Here is a 21716-nt window from a genome sequence, read left to right as displayed (position 1 = left end):
TTGTGATTTTTGATGAACATTTAAAGCTTGTTGACACCCCTGCTTGTTTACATGCTTACATCTTGTTTGTTTGGAATAATTTCCTCATGGTCCCTTTCTTTCCCCATGTCTCCATGAGCTCTGTGTGTCTTGGTAGCCTCAGCACAGTGAATGTGGCTGTATGTAGGTTTTTTTCGTAAAAAGAATTACACGCTTTCTCACCTCTGCACCCTTTGTCAGTCACTGCATGACAGGGGACAGACGTGTGGGGAAAGACACAAACACAGTCAAACTGTCAAACAAGTTCAGACTGGATGTTGCATTATTTCAGACACTGTCTGTTGATTTTCTGAACACTTCATTTGAGGCGTGCTGATGCCCTTTAACATTCTTCTCCAGACTGCCTGTAGGTGAATGTGTGCAGGGGTCATTTGCATCATTCTTATTTTTTCATTCTTGTACATACAGCTTGTATAATGTCAACATGTTTTTCTTTTGTTTCAAAACCATATTCTGGTCTGACAAACCACTGTCATCCACAAATAAACAGCCAAGCATGTGTAAAATCACTTTCTTGGTTAGTGTCAGTAAAGCCAGCGAAGGTGGTTTCCTTGACATTCATTTTATTTAAATATGTCCCAGAAATGTCCCGTCATTCCTGTCCTATAACTGGAATGATTGACAGAGAGCTGAATAATGAATACACAGTTTTGATATGGATACCCAGCTAGTATTCATTTCCATTCAGTTCAGCTAATAGAGAATGCAGTAAAAAGCAGGAGCTCCATTATTACATTTGTATTGCTCAGTGTTGAAATGAAAGTCATGAGGGTGCACGTCCAGCAGCATGATGTCCAGACAAAGGTGTCCCCCCTGTAGATGAAAGAGCTGTGGCATGTCACCGATCTGTAAAGCATTTGTGAACCGTTATATATTTGATATTGAAAGCCCTCTGATGAGATATGAGTTTAGAACTGTCAAAGCAAACAAGAACCAGCATTGGCAAACTGTGAAAACCACTATATTTACAATACAGTCAGTATGAATATATAGAAGACAAATGTGGGCGGCTGAAACTGGGAACACTGGGATAATGGGAATTTTGGAATGAAAATGAAGGTTTTGGTCCATATAGCTGCTGTTTTACCTCTGATTTAAAATCGAAAAATGTCACAGAGACATTTCCTCCTTTAAATAAGTGTTTTAGCAGCTATTTTTCCCCACAGGGTAACACTGATCTAAATACTGTGGGCTTCTTTTTTTTTTTTTTTTTAATTGAAATTCTAGATTGATCCTGTTAATATAATCCTAAACCAGGTAATGAGTCATTTACAGTCCACCCCCGTTTGAAGCAGAAGTCTTAAGCATCAGATAGAGTAGTATCACGTATCATAGAGTACAAACATACATAAACATATACAGTATAAACATGGTCATGTATGTGCATTTTAGAATTACATGCATTTTTACATTGTATAAAACCATTTCCTCCTGCAGTCCCTGGGGTTCCAGACCCCTTCTTGAGATACAAAATCAGTCTTTGTCTCATTTTAGTTGACCACTGTGGCATCAGACCAGTCAGAGACTTATTTAAAAAGAAGGGTGTCATACACACACATTTCACACATTCAGTCCTTTGAGATATCAGTCATTTATATATATGTTTTCATTGAAGTCTAAATTCGATTAATACTTCAGGCGAGGCCTGAGATGAAAACACTCTCCTAAAATTGGTTCCCTTCTTCTGTTGAATTAGCATGTTGTTGATACAGTCACCACAGTGATGCAGTTGCCATAGTGACACAGCAGCTGCATCAGTGCAGTGCTGGAGTTACAAGTTACAAGCTAATCAGACTCTCCTCTTCCACCTCTGGCTCCACCGTGTCTCCACCTGAGTCGTCAGCTGGGAGGAAGACTTCTGCAGGTGGAGGTGGGGGCGGGTCACTGGGGCAGCTGCGGGCAGGCTGCTGGCTGCTGGGTTGGTCGACAGGGTGATAGACAAAGCAGTAGGCTCCAGGTTGGCAGCTGTTCTTAACACTGAGGGCCAGCTCTGTGGAGGCCAGGGGCCGGTGAACGCCATCCATATACACACTGAGCGTGTAGGAGTCTGGAGGAGAGAAACAAGGAGGCATGACGTTACCTGGAGAATAATAAGCGATAGTATAATATTGCTACAGTAACAGTGTTCAATACAAAGAGCCAGTTCTACACACCAGCAAACTCAAACCGTGCCCAGAAGTTGTTTTTGTTGTTTTTTTGTGTCCTACTGATCATGTATTGATCCCTCATTTTAGTTTTAGAATGATACGATAAAAATCTTCTTCATGTTGAATAAGGGCAGGCACTGAGTCGTGGTGAATGAATCAAATACAAATATAAAAACCCACAGCTGCTTTCCAGACGTTCACCTTGTTCGAAGCGTGCAGCACACTGCTCAGCCAGCTGTTCGATCGTCGTGGTGGGGAGGACACCCAGGGTTTTTGGGTTGGTTCCAATCTCTGGACAGCACACTGTCAGAAAGTCCTATACACAGAGATAACAGAGATAACCATATGGACACATCTCAGCTTGTTTGAGTCTGAGTGAGTCTGTGGGAGCGTTCACAGTCACTTTGACAGTTTTGATACTTGTGCTTGTCTGTTTTCAGTTTTCTTTTCTTCAGATACAAGAACCCAAAACTCAATATTCCATTTTAATCATATTGTGTTTGAGCCGTAGTACATACCAGAGGTGGGACCAAGTCATTGTTTTGCAAGTCCCAAGTAAGTCTCAAGTCTTGGCCCTCAAGTCCCGAGTCAAGTCCCAAGTCAAGACAGGCAAGTCCCGAGTCAAGTCCAAAGTCAAGATTGACAAGTCTCAAGTCAAGTCCAAAGTCCTACACTTTGAGTTTCAAGTCCTTTCGAGTCCTTTTAACCACACAGCAATAATATATTATGTAAGAGGTAAGCATATTAAACAGATGTCAGAACATCCCTTATAGCCACACATGAACTGTATTGAAACTACTCTTAATTACTCATATTATTAATATCAATCTTAACATTGTGTGATAATATATTTTGTATCTTAGTGTGTTACGTTGCAGCACGTAGACCAGCAACTCACGTGTGCAAGCTAACTTGTTTTTTCGTCAATGGACTGCTGGAGAGTAAGAACAACGAGCAGTATAACTTTGTTTTCCTGTCGGAAAAATCCGTCTGACAGCAAGCTAAAACGGTACACATATTCTTAATATAGCGCACATTTAAAGTGACCTTGATTTTATTAGGTTTGCCTCTTTGTAGGTGGCTAAAATATGCGTTGCTGCTAACCGCCGTCTACTGTGTGATACCTTGACTAATGTTATGTATAAGTACCTCAACCATAGCCCTGTTAAAAAAATACTTAACAAAGGTATGAATAAGGGAGTGAACTCGCAGTAGACGCAACAAATTACCGTGTTTGCAATGATTTAGCTACACAGCAAAGAAAAAGCTACTTAGCCAATAAATGTAAGCTTTCATTCAGAACTTACCTTTCTTTGTGCAACTTTAGATGTCGAACGAAGTTCGAAGTTGTTGCGTCTCCATCTGTAATCTTCGAGCCACATGTTTTGCATACTGCAATTCGTTTTTTATTGACCACCTCGTAGTTTTTATACCCGAACGAAACTATCTTTGGTATCATTTTTTCCAGCTAGCGCGCTGTTTGACAGTCCGTCTTCATTGGTTGTCCTGCAATTTGATTGGATGGATGCTGTCGGATCAAAACAACGTTGATCTAATTTGATTGGATGTTGTGCCGACAGCACACACACAGACGCACACATACAAAGAAAGATACAGAGCGTTCCTTAAATAACATCCTTTTTAATCTTTGGGTTTTTGAGGAAAGTAGCAAGTCTTGTCGAGTCAAAAGGCTCAAGTCCAAGTGAAGTCACAAGTCATTGATGTTAAAGTCCAAGTCGAGTTGCAAGTCTCTTTACATTTTGTCAAGTCGAGTCTAAAGTCATCAAATTCATGACTCGAGTCTGACTCGAGTCCAAGTCATGTGACTCGAGTCCACACCTCTGGTACATACTATGAGTGGAAGCACTGAATACAAACGGTCAGTGTCTCTTTCATCATGTGAGTCACTCTGACCTTTCCAGATAACACAGTGTGACATTGTTGATGATGTCTTCTGTGCATGTGTGTGTGTCTGTACCCGAACAGATCCCTGGGCCATGCGCTCCTGGTTGAGTGTGCGTCGTCTCTCCCAGCGGTGGATGGAGTCCTGAACCTCTCTGCTGAGCTGCCGTGTTGCTGACCTCTGCTGGTCAAAAGTCTTAATGTGCTCCAGAGCCCCATAGGTGGTGGTCAGATAATAAGAACCTACACACACATACACACATACACACATACACACATACACACATACACACACACACACACACACACACACACACACACACACACACACACACACACACACACACACACACACACACACACACACACACACACACACACACACACACAGAGGCATTATCAGTCATGTAATAAACACACAGATACATCAGCAAGAAACGGTTTAAGCACTTACCGAGTTAAAAACAGCGTGTGTGTGTATGTGTTTACCTTCTCCTATTGTTAGCGACGGGTCCATCAGCTCCATCATATATTCAACATCCAGCAGCAAGGTGGACAGATTGGATCTAGCCAGGACGTACATCATTACAGGCAGGAAGTCATCAGCGCCATGGGCCCGCCCTAAACACAGTCACACACACAGGCACGCACACATAAATATTTTGACATTCCAGAGAGGAACTGTTTGAGCTGGAGAAGTTTAGACTCTTATTCATGTCATGTAATCTACTTAAATTTGAACACAACAGCTAACTGGAGTTTTGGATCAGTGTGTATTATTTTTTTTAAACGTAACCAGCTGAGAAATGGTATGTTAATAAACTACCTCCATCAGAGTTTGAGTCTTTTCAGGGTAGAAAAGCTTGAAACTGGCTGAAATTTATCACCACCAATGAAGTTCTATCTGGTACTTAGTTCTCTTAATACATTGACAGGCTGTTAGGGGATCTGACCTGGAGAACTGATGGACATGGAGTCGTAGATGATCTTGCAGGTCTTCAGCAGCAGCTGGATCTTTTTCTGAGGAGAATACTCCAGATGGAGGCTGTTCAGTTTGATGCTGATCTTCTCCATAGCAGGGGCCTCTGGGACAGCAGTGGTTACTCCCAGTGCTGTGGTGGTGCTTCCTAGGACAACAGACTGACACAGCAACACACACACACACCATCAACACCACAACTACTACCACTGCTACGAGTTTATACTGTATGTGCTGTATTGTGTGTCATCTCTGGGAATTATATTGCACTTTTAAATAATGATATTAATGCTACCTTCACTAATAATTCCCTGTTATTAGTATTACCAAAGCAAACATGCTCATGCTCTGTTGTACCTGGTTCTGTGTCAGTTGTTTCAGGCTGTCGTCGTTGGTGTGCAGTCTCTCCAGACTCTGGTAAATTGGCTCCTTCAATGGCTTCAGTACACTCTTACACAGAGCAGCTTCTACTATGTTGTCTGCATGGACACACACACACACACACACAGACACAGACACAGACACAGACACAGACACAGACACAGACACAGACACAGACACAGACACACACACACACACACAAAGCATAAAAGATGTTTCTAATTTTCTGTCTTGCTAAATGGAATCATTAACTAAACCTTTGAATCGCTTCTCCGACACAGTTTAAACTGCTGCATGGCTGATTGATCATCACTGATCATCCACTGATTTGATTCTATTACATTGTACAGGTGTTAAAATGAATGCATAAATTGTTAATTAGTACTTCTGACAATATTAAACATCCTTAAATGATTCATTTTCATTATAAAAAAATGAAACAGGGAAATAATTCTTTGAAAAATTCTTCAAAGCCTGAGAACCAGACTCATTTCTTCAGGTTCTTCGAGTGTGGCTCTTTAAAGTGACCCTCCAGTCACTGTGGTACTGCACTCCCATGAAGTAGTGCGACAGATCACAAGCAGCAGATCAAAACTGAAGCAGCAGTACATTTCCCATAATGCAGCTCAGTGGTATCTTTTCATTAGCTCAACATGCCTGATATAAACACCCATATAGTTAAAACTCCATGCCCCCAGTTCATCACACCGTGTCTCTGCCATGAATCTGTAAGCCTTCAAACCCCTGATGAAGTGAAATGAAACCCCTTTATGAGATCATCAGTTATGTTCTCAGATTTGACAAAGCTCCACACCCATAGATAACATCACACAAATGCTTTCACAGGCTGAGTAACAATTTATAAAGGAAATACACATAGCTAGCCCCACATCACACTGAGAATTCAACTGAACGGAACTAAGTAACACATAGTAAAAAACAAAGAAAAACATGACATGGTGGTAAAGTTACCTAGTTTCTCTTGTACATACAGATGTTGTGGCTCCAGCATGGCTTGCAGCTCTGCACTCTGCAGTAGGTAACTCTTTAGTTGAGTCATCATCTGTCTGATCTCCTGTAGCAGCTCAGTGGAGGACATATGGTTGGACATGGTCTCCAAGGTGAAAGCACGGTGCTCTTTCACCTAAACACAACACACGAAAGCTAAACTTTCCGTTTCCTCATCATCTTAGACTTTTGGTTGATGTTGTTTTCCATCCAGATGCATTTGATTAGTTGCTGAACTCAAACTCCAAACCAGATGGGGACCTTTCTTCCTCAAGTGTACTCACCAGGTTACCAAAGTAGCTCAGAGGGTCCCTGGCCAGCTCTACTATGCGCTGTGTGAGGCGCCGGTCATGGCTGATGAGGCCGGTGAGGACGGTGGACAGGCGGTGACGGGCCTTGTCCAGCATAACAGTGGTGGGTTTTCTCCTCACTGCTGCCTTGGGACTGCGGCTCTCTGCAGGGCGACTGGAAAGAAAGGAAAACCATGACCTATGACTCTGAATTTCCTTTGACCAACATAAAGGTACCAATTGATTATGAGGTCCAGTCTTGTCTCCTCTGAGACCTCCTGTGCATGGAAACAGTGTCACATAGAGACGGATTTGTATGTGCATCTCAATATGTTTTGATGATTTAAATTCTACACAAAGATTTTTTAAGACCTTTAGCCTTCTACCCATCTCTGCCAGAAGCAATCTGCTCAAGGCTACACTAGAGACTACTATAATACACAAATATCTCTGACTGACCTGGCAGAAGAATGGCACTGCGGCCATGTTTTTCACTTGGAAGAGGAATGTGTGGAATAAAAAAACACTATATATTCGGTTCTGCTGAATCAATTTTTTTTTTTTTTTTTTTACAGCTGGAGAGCAGTGCAATTTTAAAACACCTTGATGAATCCAGTATTTAAGCTTCAATATTAATTCCCAGCTATACACAAGATATTCCCAAAATCTAATGAGCAGCTTATCATAATTAGTTTTCCTCTGGTAGTAGCTTCAGGCCTCAAAATATGGAAGAGTGACTCTCAGATCTCCCACACTCAGGGTTTATCTGGTCACGTTCACCAGATAAACCCTTTTGATTGAACAACATGGCCTTTCCCCTGGCCCCCACCCTCATGATAATCTCAACATTTAGGTTTTTTTTGCCCAACTAGTGTCTAAGAACAGCAAAATCTTGTCTTTCCCCTTTTCCAGCATTTCAACCTTTTATTAAACTCCTTCAAAAGAATCTGTGGTTGAAACGTGTAGAGGGGGTGTAGGAAATCTGATCCTGTTGCCACATTTTACACAGTCAGTTAATGGGACAGCTTTAAGCAGTGTGCATCGGACTGCTGTTGAGTGACTTACCTCTTACTTAAGACATGTTTTTCCTGTGTAACTATGTCTGTGTCATTTTCTGCTCGAGTGAGATTTGGTGAACCACATGTGGCTATTCTGGAGCACTTCTTCCTCTTACAGAACTGTGTGTGCATCTATGCGTCACATGATTTACAACAACACGACTTCATTACAGTGCTCCACACTGGTTAGACTCAGACCATCATTGTATGCCAATGATATCTCAACAGCTTGTTCGCATGAACATTTGGATAACATGTCAGATGTTGAATAATTATCTACAGTTGACTGACAACAAATCTGCCACACAACTTTTAAAGTCTAGAGTTGAAAACGCCTTCATCTTTAGAGCTCAGATGATTAAACTATCCATCAACAAATAGTTAAACACAGTTTGCTTATGTGGTCACTGGCATTAACAATTTGCTAAGCCCTTCCCTGAAAAAAATGACTGTCCAATTGTAGCTTAGCAACAATTACTCAAACTTGGATTTCTCCACATGTTGATGAGTTGAGTATGGAGCTCTAGCACGAGCAATGCTTAGCATTTAAAGATGAAGAGAGGGTGGAGTCTCTCTTCACCTGTTCCATTCTCCACATAACCGAGAACTATAACTGGTTCATACATCCTTTGTCCACACTTCAGCCATGCTCTAATACCATCACCTAAAAGACCCACTGAGTGCATCCAGATGCAATGCCAAGTTTGACACCACATTGGAATGCAGAGTATAGTAAACTTAACCATGCAGGAATGGACAGCTTGACAGTCAATTAATTATCAGGACTTTGCATCTCTACATCAGCCAATCCAGACCTACTTGTGGTTTTGCTCCTGTTCTTGGTTCGGCTCTCCTTCTTCTTCTGTGCTGCTGGTAGAACAGGAGTCAGGGTCGGTTGCAAGAACAGCGCCCCCCTGTGGTGAGTACAGCGACACATCCGGCCGCCGCCCTGGTGAGGGAGGAGGGACTCTCATCCCAGGACACTGACTTAGCAATCCTGCTCCAGCCTTGTTGGGGCACACAGGTGCGTCCGGGGAACATGGTTTCCTCCTCGGTGGAGGGACTGGACGGGACGGCTTCTTCGCTAATGACGGACACTGGGAACTCGATTTTTGTTTATCCTCCACTTTATCCATTTTCACCTCTTTTTCCTCCTTGTCATCCTCTTTCTCTCGCTTTTCTCTGTCCTTTTTAACACCCTCCTCTTGATTTTGGTTACTGTTTCCTTGTTCCACCTCCTCACCCAGCAGTCCTGATTTACTTCCGGTTTTCTCCTCTCCTCTGTCTCCTCCCCCCTTTTTCTCAGTTTTCTTTGTAGGATTTTGTCCCTTCTCTCTCTCCGTCCCCTCTCCTACCTCTCGGTCAGTGCTTTTCTTGGAGGAGGTGCGGCGGATAGGAGCAGGAGGCAGAGGAGGAGCGGCTCGGCTCTGCAGGGGGACAGGAGGCCTCGACGGAGAAGGTGATGTTGACATTGACTTCCTCTCTTCTCTCTCCACTCCTCCCTTTCCTTCCTCTTTTTTCACAGCTGCTGGAGTTACAGAAGATGAAGTGTGAAGTGAGGGGGGAGAGGAGAAGAGGAGACCTGTCCCACACCCTGAGCTCAGGCTGGGGGGACGGGGTGGGGGACGCTTGTATTTAATCTCTTGGTTGGGTGTGGTCTTAGTCTGACCTTTGTCCTCTGAGCTAGCCTTCTGTGGGGCTTCTCCATTCTGCAGGGAGGAGGTGATGTTTTGATTGGTGATGATATCAGGTTTGGTGATAGAGGAGGGGTTCAGGTCTTTGTTGAGGCTCTCTTTGACAGTCACTGGATTGACATACAAATATGGACCGTTGTGGTTCTGATCCAAAACCAGGTCCTGGTGCTTTGCCTGCTGGTTCAGGTCAGACGTCCAGAAATCTGCAACACATGCATTGAAAAAGTTGTTTGTGCTCACTTATGAGATCAGTTATTGGTTTGCTTTGTTTTTTGTTGTTCTCCTATGATCATCTGTCTCACATCTTATTATTCTTTAATTGCAGACGTTGAATGTTTATTCTTGACCTTAGAAACAACAGTTTAACAAAGAAAAATCCAATTTCTGGAAATTTTTGCCATTTGTTTTTTGTCTTATTTGACAACATGACTAAATGAACATTTCTACATTTTTGGGGGAAAAAAAAGCTCAATAGTTTCTTGCTAAGAGTGAGATAAAAAGAAAAATGTGTGCCACTCTGGGTGATGTGAGGGACTATTTCTTGGTTGGGTGCAGTGACTGAAGTGGGGTCTTGTCACTGTGAGGTTGCTAGGCAACCAGCAGGGACTCCAGGACTCCTGCACATAGCAGCCCATAAAACAAAAAATCCCACTTTGCTTTTTGCACATACTAAACAAACAGAATATAACATGGACCTTCTAGGTCCAAAAAGACCTGTGCATGTGAAATGCATACTTTATATATACTACATACTGTACATGTTGTGTGTTAGTGCTGTTTGCTCTTTTGTGTGTGTGTATATATATATATATATATATATATATATATATATATATATATATATATATATATATATATATATATTACTTTACTTGTCTCAGTGCTTAATATTTTTCCTATTCACTGTTTCAATGTGTACATTCATTCTATGTCTGTATGTTTTCATACACACTGCTTCATCCTGCATCTCCCTTTACACATTTCTGTTAAGTAGTGTTATAGATGTGATTCCTTTTATCTTCTTTCATTGCTGTATCCTGTTCTTTGCTGCAGCAATGACCCAACTTCAGTGCACTAATGATGTAGATTTATCTACCTGCGCCCATGGCAGAGATGACCTCCAGCTCCTCTCTCTTAGTTGCCGTGGTAATAGCCCAGGGTAACCTCAGTGGGATGGTCAGGATGTCCCTGATTGGTGGATTCAATTAGCCAGCATTAAATGTAAGTGCAGAGTTTTAACATTATGACGCAACACAATGTGTCTTGTTTTTGTGGCTCTGGGTGTGTGTATGTGTGTGTTTTTTGTAATTTCCTTTGTCTTCTGTATGGGTGTGTGCTGTATGTATATATGTGCATGTGTCTGCACATTTACAGTGGCAAGACCCTTTGGAATGAGCTGATTTTCTGCATTAACTGATTATGGAATATGATCTGATCCTCATCAACTATAGACAAACACAATGAGCGTGATTGCAATCTTTTGTCTCTTTACTGAACACACCTATTAAACACAGTGCCGGTGGAAAAAGTAAGTGAACCCTTGGTTTTAATAAGTGGTCAAACCTCTTTTGGCAGCAATAACATCAAACACCTGCAGTATCTGTGGATCAGACCTGCACAACGTTCAGGAGGAATTCTGGACCACTGCTCCTACAGAGCTGCTTCAGCTCAGACATGTTCTCAGGGCGTCTGGTGTGAACAGCTCTCTGAGCTAAATCCACTGTATCTGCTGGGTTAAAGTCTGGGCTCTGACTGGGTCACTGCTAAACACAGGTTTTCTTAGTTTGAAGTCCTTCTGTAGTAGATTTACTTCAGTGTTTAGGGGTCGTTGTCCTGCTGCATCACCCAACTTCCTCTGAGCTTCTGATGGTGGAATTTGGGAATTCATTTTCTCCTCGATGGTGGTGGTGAGCTGTCCGGGTCCCAGGGGTAGTTAAACTCCTTCCACTGTACCTTACCATTTGGATGATGTTTTCTTGTTGGTATATGTTGCCCTTTTCACACCATACATAGTTCTGCATGTTCTTCCTAAACAAATCAGCTTTCATCAGTCACAGATCATTGCCCTGGTAGAGCTGTGGTGTGTCAGGCTGCTCTTGGGCAAACTTGAGGCGCGTAGTGATGTTTTTGTTTTGGAGAGTAGTGACTTCCTCTGTGGTGTCCTACCATGGACACCATGCTCTATTATTTGACTCAGACTCATAAACAGTGATGTTAACAAGCTCCAGTGATTCTTTTGAGCCTTTATCTGTTCTCAGAAATTTGCTGACTTCTGACCCCAATTAGTTTCTGTTGATGTCATTAGCCAAGAGGTTCACATACTTTTTCGTACAGTGTATTCAGTATGGACAAGAAGAGTACAACCATTTGTGTGCCATTAGTTAAAATAGATTGTGTTTATTCATAATTATAATTTGGATGAAGATCTAATCATATTTGGAGACAAATTTATACATATACTTACTTGCTACTTTATGTAAACAAATCATGTTTTTTATGAGTATACCACAACATCGTATTGTATGTAAATATGTTCAATTATACATAAGTATATATGTACACATGGGGTGTATATATGTTTTACCTGCTGGCACAGTAGAAGGAGATCAGTTTGAAGATGTCATCAAAAACCAGAGAGGAGCCATCTAAGTGGACGACTGAGACAGAAGAATGAATCACTAACTGATCCGTGCTCAGACATGCAAGTTCTGCTTTTTGTATTCACACTATCTGAAGCTTTAATGGTAATTCTCAGAGGAGTAGGAGAAGTTGCACTAGTGTCTAACACATACATGTCTTGTGTTGTTTGACCATCAGTCTGTGTACTTGCGGCACCCCCTGTTCATTAGGCAGGCGTACTGACAGCGTCATGTCCCCGTCCTCTGTGCTGTGAACCAGGAAGGCCTGCAAGTGTCGACATCAGAGAGCTGTATCAGCATTTAAAAAAATACAGTGTGCACAAACACATACAGCATGCAACAACACGAATGCAAATTCCTGATCAACAATGTGCTTATTTGCTTTCTTTCCAAGAGCGAGATGAAACGACTCATACCAGTCTCATGTCTGTGCATTAAAGCCTTGATCACTCTCAACAGGAAGGCAGGAACAACCAGGCAACAAGGCAAACAGAGCAGGCACACAGCAAAAACCCCAAAAACAAGCAGGCTGGAAAGCTGCAGCATGGAAAGACAATCCAGTAGAGAACGGCTGGATGTCTGCTGGTATACTAGGAGCTGATTGGGGAATTAGGAACAGGTGAGTGTGTGGACCTGCAAGAGTCAGGTGGCTGAAGGGCTGAGGTTAGGGAGGGGGGAGGGGCAGGGTCTGACATGGCAAAGAAAGGCAGGGAATGAATTCATGAAAGAACTGAGACAGTTGTAGCTGCACTACCACCAACGAGCAGAGTGGTGCTGTGGTGAATTGTGATACACTTAGCTCTGAATACCACTTTGAAGCAGTATTAGAAAAAGTGCACATTTAGTGCAGGTTAAACGTACTGTGTGCTGGCCATACTTGCCGTGCACTTAAGGGCTTAAGACCACAAGTGTAGTTTCTGAGACAGACCCAGGACCTCCCTTATTTGTTGTTTTTGTCTGAATAACATGAGTAGTGAATTTGCAGATCAGGGGTAGTGGATGTGTTTGCATGCTCCAGGTTTACATCCAGTAAATCCAATATGGATGCACACTCATGACTAACAGTTCAGTTAGCCATGTCCAGGTGACAGTGGCACTCTTTCATGGTACAATGTTCAGGAATATTGTTAACAAGTACTGCAGTCCCCTTCAGTGGCCTTCAGTCTCTGTCAGCCTGTACAGCCTGAAAGCCAGAGACGATGGGGATGCAGTCTTGGAATATGGCCTCATTAAAGCACATGATACTGCATTCCTGATATCTTAGTCAGCACACCGAGGTTTTCATTAACAAACTCACATTTCCCCTAATGATAGAAAGGAAGGAAAGGGTTTATACTTTCTCCTCTTTGCTCTCTGTTTGATTCCCCCAGCATCTTTTACTCAACTCATCAGGAATTTACTTCCTCACTCAGGGGCAGTACGTGGCTTGGAGAGCATAATCAGCTGATTGCGGAGGTAAACAATTCTCCCATTCACGCTGGCATGTCTTCCCAGCACAAAGAATGTAAAAAGCACCAGGAAAACTGAGAAAGGTCCTTTCACTGGCTCAATATCCACAACAATGTTAACAAGAACTGTTGTAACAGGCTGCCACCAGAGTGGCATCATCTTGTAATCCAGTTGTGTCCATATAGTGGCTGCAGGCCTGTGGTATTGTTCGTGGTGAGGGTTGAGTTATCCTGGGTTTTAAAGTTCGTGGGAGGGAGTGTTCTGTTGATGGCTTGGGTGTGAAAGCTGTGGAGGATCCTCACAGTTTGTGGGAAGAAGCTGTTGCAGAGCCTGGCACAGGAGGAACTGATACTTCAGTAGCTCTTAGTGGAGTGGCAGGAGGGTGAAGAGGTGGGGTGGGGTGGAGTGGGTGGGGTCTCTACAGTGCTTCATTGGTGTGTTGCATGGAGAGAATGTCTGTCTTTCGCTGTCTGTTGTAAGGTCCGACGATCTGTGCATGTTCACCTCTTCTCTGTAAGCTGTTTGACTATGCTAATGATGAGCCCATCGCTGCTGTGTCATCAGAAAACTTAATGATGTTGACTTGAGGCATGTGGGGACGACTGTTTGGTCCGGTTTGCCAGCTGTCCGCTGACAGCTGTCTGCTGTCAGTAAAGAGGTCTTTGATTGTCTGTGCAGGACTGCTCTCTCCACAGATCTGAACACAGTGTCTCAGGTCAAACCTTTGCTGTCAGCCATGGCCTCTGATTTACCTGTGAGTTGATTGTTTTAGTGACTGTGACATTATCAATTCACCTACTGATGTGGGCTGTCCTTCAGATCGATGCAGCTGAAGCTGTCTCTTTGAACATGCTCCAATCAGTGCTTTCAAAGCAGTCCTACAGGACTGAGACAGTCCCCTCTGGGCAGACCATAATCTGTTTCTGGATTAGTCACATATTGTTGTTTTTGTGTTTGGTTTAAACAAATGAGATGAGGATTTTTACACTCGAGCTTTACATGCCTACAGTGTCCGTGTGTAGGGCTCTGAGAACTGCCAGAACGTGGGTGACCTACTCTCAATACTGTGCCTGAACACATCCTTTTAAGACACAGATGGTGCACTGAAACCTGCCTGCTGCTCACACTACACACACTCTGTGGACATTGTGTGACACTGAATGCACAGACACGAGACTGGTATCAATCCTCTCATCAAAGTCTCAGAAAGAGAGCAGGTAACAGATTCTCCAAAACTAAATGGAACAGATGTTTCTCGCAAACTACTAAACTTGAGTAGATGTTTCAGTGTGTGTGTGTGTGTGTGTGTCTCACCCCAGCTGTCTCTTTCTCCATTATGCTAGTGCTTTGGTCTTGGCTGAGTCCTTTGGGCTGCCATACCGAGGAGCTCCCAATCAGGCGATCTATAGGACTCAGCAACTGAAGAGTTGGAGAGAGTGGTGGGATGTCAGGGGGAGGTAGAAGGGGGGATGAAGAGGAGGAGGAGGATGAGACTGTAAGAGATAATGGAGGAGGAGGAGAACAAGGGGTCAAAGAAGGAGTAGGATCAGAGGAGACAGTAGACTGAGGAGAAACCAGGGGTGGAGGAGAGACAGGAACAGGGGAGAGAGGAGGCGGAAGAGATGGGGGAGGGTGGTTGATGGAGAGAGGCGGAGGAGGTTTAGAGGCAGGAGGGAGAGGAGGAGGGAGGGATGGAGGAGTGGATGGGGGTAAAGGAGGTCGAGAGGGGAGCTGGGTGGACTTCACAGAAGGATGCAGTGGTTTGGGTCGACTCGGGCGGGCTGGAAGGTGCGACGGCAGGGAATGTGGAGAGAGGGCAGAAGATGAGGGGATGGATGGAGTGTCGAGCTCTCCTGTCAGAGGGCTCGTGTGGCTGTAAAGCAAAGAAAGGCTAAAGGTCAGGGAGGGAAAGACAGGGAGGACTTCATATCTCATCTCAGCTTCAGTTTGGATGGTTGTTTTCTGCAAATGAAGAAACTTTGTCCAGAGTTTAGGTTTACCTCGTGTACTGGATGAGGTTTGTTACATATGATCTGTTGAAGATTAGCGGCCACCAGTTTGGTGGCTGGGAATCTGCTAAATTGTTTTGCACAAACCAAAACCAAGTCTTAGTTTGTTGCTTAATATTTCCCAGGTTCCCTTAAGATGAAACACAAGCTATGAACAGAACGTTAACCTTCTATCAGCTTTTTCTGTTTGCATTGTCATGCAAACAGTTTGCAGCTATTGTTGAACTTTGTCCGTCACTGAAAACGGACAAAGTCACTGAAAACAGTTGCCTGCTGCTGCTGCTGTAAGTGACACTGATGAGAGTGATGAGAGTAAAACCAAAACAATGAGCTGAAAGATGATAAAAAAAAAAAAAAAAAGCTCTGTAGAACTGAGGGGAATTGCCGAGATTGCAGCAGCTCCCCTGGGGATGATTCTCTGTGGGTTTGCCACCACAAGCGACACATTTGCCATTACACATAGCTGATTACACATTTCATTAATTCAGCTTCAAAACTGAGTCACAGATGTATAATGTCATTTTCAAAAAAAAAGCTATGGAATTCCTAAAACTGCTCTGTGGCTTTTACCAGACATTTGTCAGATAAATAGGACATTTGTTGGGGACTATTTTCAGCCTTGAATTAATACACAGTACCTAGTGAGTATTTATGGCAGCAAAGCGGTGAGCGTGGGATTAATTAAAAATAAACTGCATTCATCACCCAGTGCAGCACTGTGGCTCACTGATGTGATTTGAATTTTTTCTGACAACAAGTCAAAGGAATAGGACACATCTACATATACACACAGCAGTTGTTGTTGTTAGTAGGATCAATCCAGTATTGGCATTGACCTTATTATGAGATTTAACAATAAGAAAAGGGGCACAGAAAAAGGGGAGTCTTATCCTTGAGTGACGACAGCATTGGCGGGAGATCGTAGATACAATCATGATCATTTGACAGTGAAAATGTCTCATGTTGAACAGCGCTTCCTATCTATCCTATCTTTAGCACAAGTCACCCTACAGCTAGAAACCGGCCGATTCTACTTTGACTTCAGGTGACAGAGAAACACCACTGCTGTGGGCTGGTGGTTTTACTTTAAATAGCTCAGATACATGACAGCACCGCCTATATTTGTTTGAACCTTACGCTATTTCCACTTAAGTGCACCTAGCACTATGTTAAATACTGTAGCATGCTAAAGTTAATTCACTTTACTTCTGTGATTGTTGAAATGCTTTTAAGGACAAAACTACGCCACCACATCAGGCCAATTTTAACTTTAATACAGTGTCTTCCCACACGGGTCTCACGGCTTACTTCCCACTTTGTTCTTGTTAAGTTAGCTGGTTGATGCAAACTACAGTAGTTGACAAGTTTTTTTTGTTGCAAACTTTGCAACTTTGTGTTGCATCACAAGCAGGATGATGTAGTATGTTGTTTGTGTCCTTTCAGCCTCTGTCTTAAACCTACAACTGAGCTCTGTGTTTGAGGAAGAGAAAAAAAAACCTACTCCTTTATAGTGGGAAACCACCACATTTAAATCCCATGATTCATTTCGGGCCCTAAGAGCCAGCAGCTAATCACTGGTACAAGGACACAGAAGTAAATACGCAGTAAATGTCGGCTTGAACTTCTTTTACAGTCCTAAACGTTAAAACAATGTGAACCTGTATCAACAGTGCGCTTTTAAATGGGTCATTATTCATAACTGGTCATGAGATTAGTTTTTTCCCAGTTTTGAAACATCCATTTCTTCTATCACTGCCTCCCCACCCCAAAGCACTGTCTGTGTTGTCTGCATAAATCCACAGACTTCACAGTTTTCAGTGGACCTGCCTTCTACTGAAGTGATCGCTTTGAATCGCCTGTGTGCTTAGATTATTCAGAGTAACAGGAAGACTGAGGTGGGGACAGAAACCGCACAGACAGACATCTCAATACCTGAACTAATCAAACACACACTATCTGCATGGTTAAATATGGCTAATTGGGATGATGTGGTTTTTTTTTTTTTGGATTTGACCATTTCTGACCATAAACTGAATTCCTTTTGTGCAGAAGTTTCAAGCCACGTCGGCTCCGCTTTTGACTGAGGTCACTTTTTGATGAATTCAAAGGGAACATCCTATAAAACTGAGGAAATCACATGAGTACAAAACAAACCCTAAACATCCTGTGAGAGCCAAACATGTCATGGTGGCTCAGAGGAAAAAGGGATAGAATAACAGTTAGGTCAGCTGAATTTTAGCTCTGGGGTAGCAATTAAAATTGTCAGTTAAACATCCAGCACATATGTCCAGATACATACTTTTTGACTATTTGAATAATATCCTCAGTAACATCAAGCACTCGTTTTCACCACGTACGTATTATTGTAGTCAAGGAGACGTTAGAAATAATGTATTCATATGGATCCAAAGAGTCAAAGATCAGCTGTGTAATGAGCGTTTTCTAAGCAGGCCTTGGGACACAGTGGGACACCATCCCTTTGCTCAGTGGTGGAATGAAACTAGACATAATCATTCAAATGCTGTACTTCAGTATAATATTATTAATATTTTAAACACAACTTAAATGGAGAGCTTGTAAAATATGATGCTTTGTTGTCAATTAACGATTTCCAACAGTAAAATTATCTCCATGTCAACCAGCACAGTGAAATGCTGCTCACACATTGGTGGATCATAATGAATAATATACTGTATAGCACTCAAACAGGCTATATTTCTGCATTACATTTTACTTACTTTTACTTAAGTATAGGATCTGAGCAATAAAGGTTTGTCAAACTGAACTCAAAAAATGAAATGTTAGGGATGTTTGCACAGTTTGAGCATAATAACTGGCCAACAGTCCAACACGTAAGAATGACACAAACATAAAGGATCTTAAATTACATTTTACTTCAGCGCCACCGCTGAAACAAAGTCTGAAGCTTAAACTGTGAGTTTTACTGTAAAGACCAAAATATTCATCTGAACTTCAAACTCTCGGCTGTGTACATACAAGATCAAACACGCTTTCAAATTCCCACACGCCTTATAACTGTCTGATCTGCCTTTTTCAAGTGCTCACTGGCAACTTTCAGCCACTTGCATTCTTCTATACAAGTGGAATCAAACACAGAACGTTGAGCTTTTCTGTGACAAACTGAAAATAGATTGGTGCTTTTTTCTATTAAAACTCTGATTTGTGGAGACAACAAGAAATCAGGATTTTCCAAAAACTGCGAGAAGCCTGTGACCTATATATTAGTCAGTGAGTCATCACATCTGTTTTTCCTGCTGTCTGACTTTCGACCCTCTGCCCCCCCCCACCCCTCTCTCTTCCATGACAGTTACAAAGTCCTTGTGCCTCAACAGAACACTGCTCCTGTATTTTCACACAGCTAACATTGTCTCAGACCCCTTCACAAACTCACCCAGTGTCCTGGGAAACAACGCTGGCTTCCATCATATTTCCACAAGCTGAGTGTTCAACTGCTCTCTGTCACTCTCTCAGCTCCATCAGAAACCCCGCCTCCCCTCTGCCAACCCCCCTCCCCCTTTTCTTCCTCCTGTTGGTCGGAGCAGGACTGAATAAGGAAAAACTAAAACGCAAAGGGAAAATATGTTTCTCTGTGTCAGCCCCCCCCCTCCCTCTGTTTCTGCCTCAACTTCCTGTGATGATCGCTGGGCAGGAAGAAGCATAGCACTTTGACCAGACTTCCCCTACTCTCTGTCTTTTTTTTCTTTTGTCTCTCACTGACTGTCTTAGAACTTCTGTCCTGTGATGCAGTCAGTCCTCTAGTTCTTGTAGTGTTTCTGCTTTACGAGCAGTGAAGCTCATTAATCATCCAAATGTTTTGATCAAACCCTCTCAGTTTTTTCTTTTTTTTGTTTTTTTTTTGTCTTGCATTTTCCGACAGGGTTACACACACCATTAAGTCTCAAAGTGTCTCACAGATATTCGACCCTGCTGACATCCCGTATGGCCTAAATATTTAGCAGATGCTCTCTTAGCCTCCTCCTCTGCCTCCTTCTTCCCTCCCCTCCTGCTTTTTAAAGATTTCCAGATGCTGCCCCGTTCAAGCTGTGGAATGTACAACTTCATGTTTCCTGCAAGCTTCACTCTTTTTCTACCCCCCCACCCCCACCCCCTCACCCAACCTCCATTTTTCCTCTTCGCTTCCTGCCTCATCTCACCTCCCCCTTTTACATTCACAATAAAGACACACTGCTTTTGGTTTTTGTCTTCCCCACCCCATGTCCATCGCTTATCTCCTCTCTCATTTATTTTTTTTCCTCCATTATCACTGGGGATAATTTTTTTGCTAGAAACCAGTACATTAGACTGACACACTGGAGTGTGCCTATCAGAGAAAAGTGTTTATACATTTTCAGAGGCTTTTCCAACCTAAAGACTAAGACCAAAACTGAATACTTGTAAGTTTTGGAGCTTTAAAATAGACAAAACTATAGACAGGATTTGAATACTGAAACTCGTGACATCTGAAACTCATATCTGAAACCTTATACAGTTTACAGAAGCATAATTCATAGATCGTCCTGTGCTGTTGGTGTGTTTATATTAAGGACTTCACCACACATTTTTGCATGTTATTTTGAAACAAGAGCCCAAAAGCAAAATACATTTCCTTTAATTTGTGGTGACGCCGGCCCAAGAGCTCTCAAGTTACATTTGCTGTGAAAGCTACATATTTAAAAGTGCATGGACACGCATCTGTGGTCAAAGACACACTGATACACCACTAAGACTGTACAGCTGCTTCCTGTATAAACAGCTGTGGTCTTACCTGTTTTGACTATGCAGACAATTGTGTGTGTGTGCTCAGCTGAATGTGACGGTTAGGTGTGAAGTTGGTTTTTATGCAAAGTTTTCAACAGCTGTAAATAACCACTAGAGGGAACTATGGTACAGAGCATTATGCACTGTAGTCAGAGTGGTGGTAGCCAATGGGGAGGCCTGGAATAGAACAACAAACTCTGTTACACACCACGAAACATGGTCAGTGCTTTTCTAGGCACCGTTTCATCACTAACCATGTCATCAGGAGGGAACCTGCATCACCAAAATATCACTGTGCACAGAAAAGCTGTGTACAGTCTGCCTCATAGTACCAGCATCAGTACAGCGGTGCAGCCAAAATAAATCCGATCCAACCAAATCTTGACTGAGATCATTAAAGCTGGATTCACTGATGTTTTATGGTGACTATGAGGCTGTGACACGCTGAAAACACAAAAACTGACTGTTTCTAATAAAGACAAAACTTTCTATTAGGAAACATCAGAATGAGGAAAAATAAATGTGATCTCAGTGATTTTGACTGTGGCATGATTGTTGACTAATTCCTAAACTGTGGTAACAGTTAAACAGAGTTTAACTCAGAATGGAGCCAAAAACAAGAACCATCCAGTGAAGCAGCAGCTCTGAGGACACCTTGTTGATGAGAGAGGTCAGAGGTCAGACTAGTTAGAGCTGACAGAAAGGCTACAGTAAAACTGGACAGTTGAAGACTGGAAAAACATAACCAGGTCTGATGGATTTCTGCTGAGGCTGCAGATGGTAGGGTCAGAATTTGGCATCAACAGCATGAATCCATGGACCCAACCTGCCTTGTATCAACAGTCCAGGCTGCTGCTGCTGCTGGTGGTGGTGTGATGGTTTGGGGAATGTTTTCTTGGTTCACTTTGGGCCTTAATACCAATCAGTCATGGTCTGAATGTCACAGTCTGATCTGAGTATTGTTACTGACCAAGTTCATCCCTTCATGGCCACAGTTCACCATTGTCACAATGGGGAGCAAGGACTAGGACCCAAATGCAAAAACCCTCAAGACAGGCAGAAAGGTAGAACTAAAAGTCTTTTTATTTACCAAAAATCACTGGAAGAGTCCAGGGACAAGAATCAAAACTCAAATAACCAAAAAATACAAAAGTCCTTACTTGAAAACCAATGTAAGTCCATGAGGTGGGGAAAAAACGCAGGGCACAGGTACGGGATCAAACACGGGGAAGACACTGACTGAGGTACAGACTTGGGTATCGACACAGGCATGGAAACAGGCAGGGAACACAGACAAACCGACAAAGACACAGGGAAATAATGAGACTTAAATACACCAGGG

The 21716-nt window shown here is 42.7% G+C and overlaps 1 protein-coding gene across 1 annotated transcript; it reads right to left on the bottom strand.

The window, feature by feature from the left end:
* Positions 1–1225: 1225 nt before the first annotated feature.
* Positions 1226–19135, bottom strand: rin3 (Ras and Rab interactor 3). Its single transcript, XM_041061175.1, has 14 exons — positions 19008–19135; positions 14901–15459; positions 12291–12402; positions 12083–12155; positions 10595–10686; positions 8624–9701; positions 6741–6921; positions 6421–6592; positions 5425–5546; positions 5042–5228; positions 4578–4709; positions 4165–4331; positions 2367–2502; positions 1226–2086 (listed from the first exon to the last, which is right to left on the bottom strand). Exons 1-14 carry the CDS (start codon positions 19040–19042, stop codon positions 1818–1820), a joined length of 3315 nt encoding a protein of 1104 aa, XP_040917109.1. The 5' UTR covers positions 19043–19135; the 3' UTR covers positions 1226–1817.
* Positions 19136–21716: the final 2581 nt, after the last annotated feature.

Source organism: Toxotes jaculatrix, chromosome 17 (assembly GCF_017976425.1).
Source record: "Toxotes jaculatrix isolate fToxJac2 chromosome 17, fToxJac2.pri, whole genome shotgun sequence".
In the NCBI taxonomy this organism is placed as follows: domain Eukaryota; kingdom Metazoa; phylum Chordata; class Actinopteri; family Toxotidae; genus Toxotes; species Toxotes jaculatrix.
The sequence above is the reverse complement of the archived record's forward strand: the minus strand, read 5'-3'. Positions and strand labels throughout refer to the sequence as shown.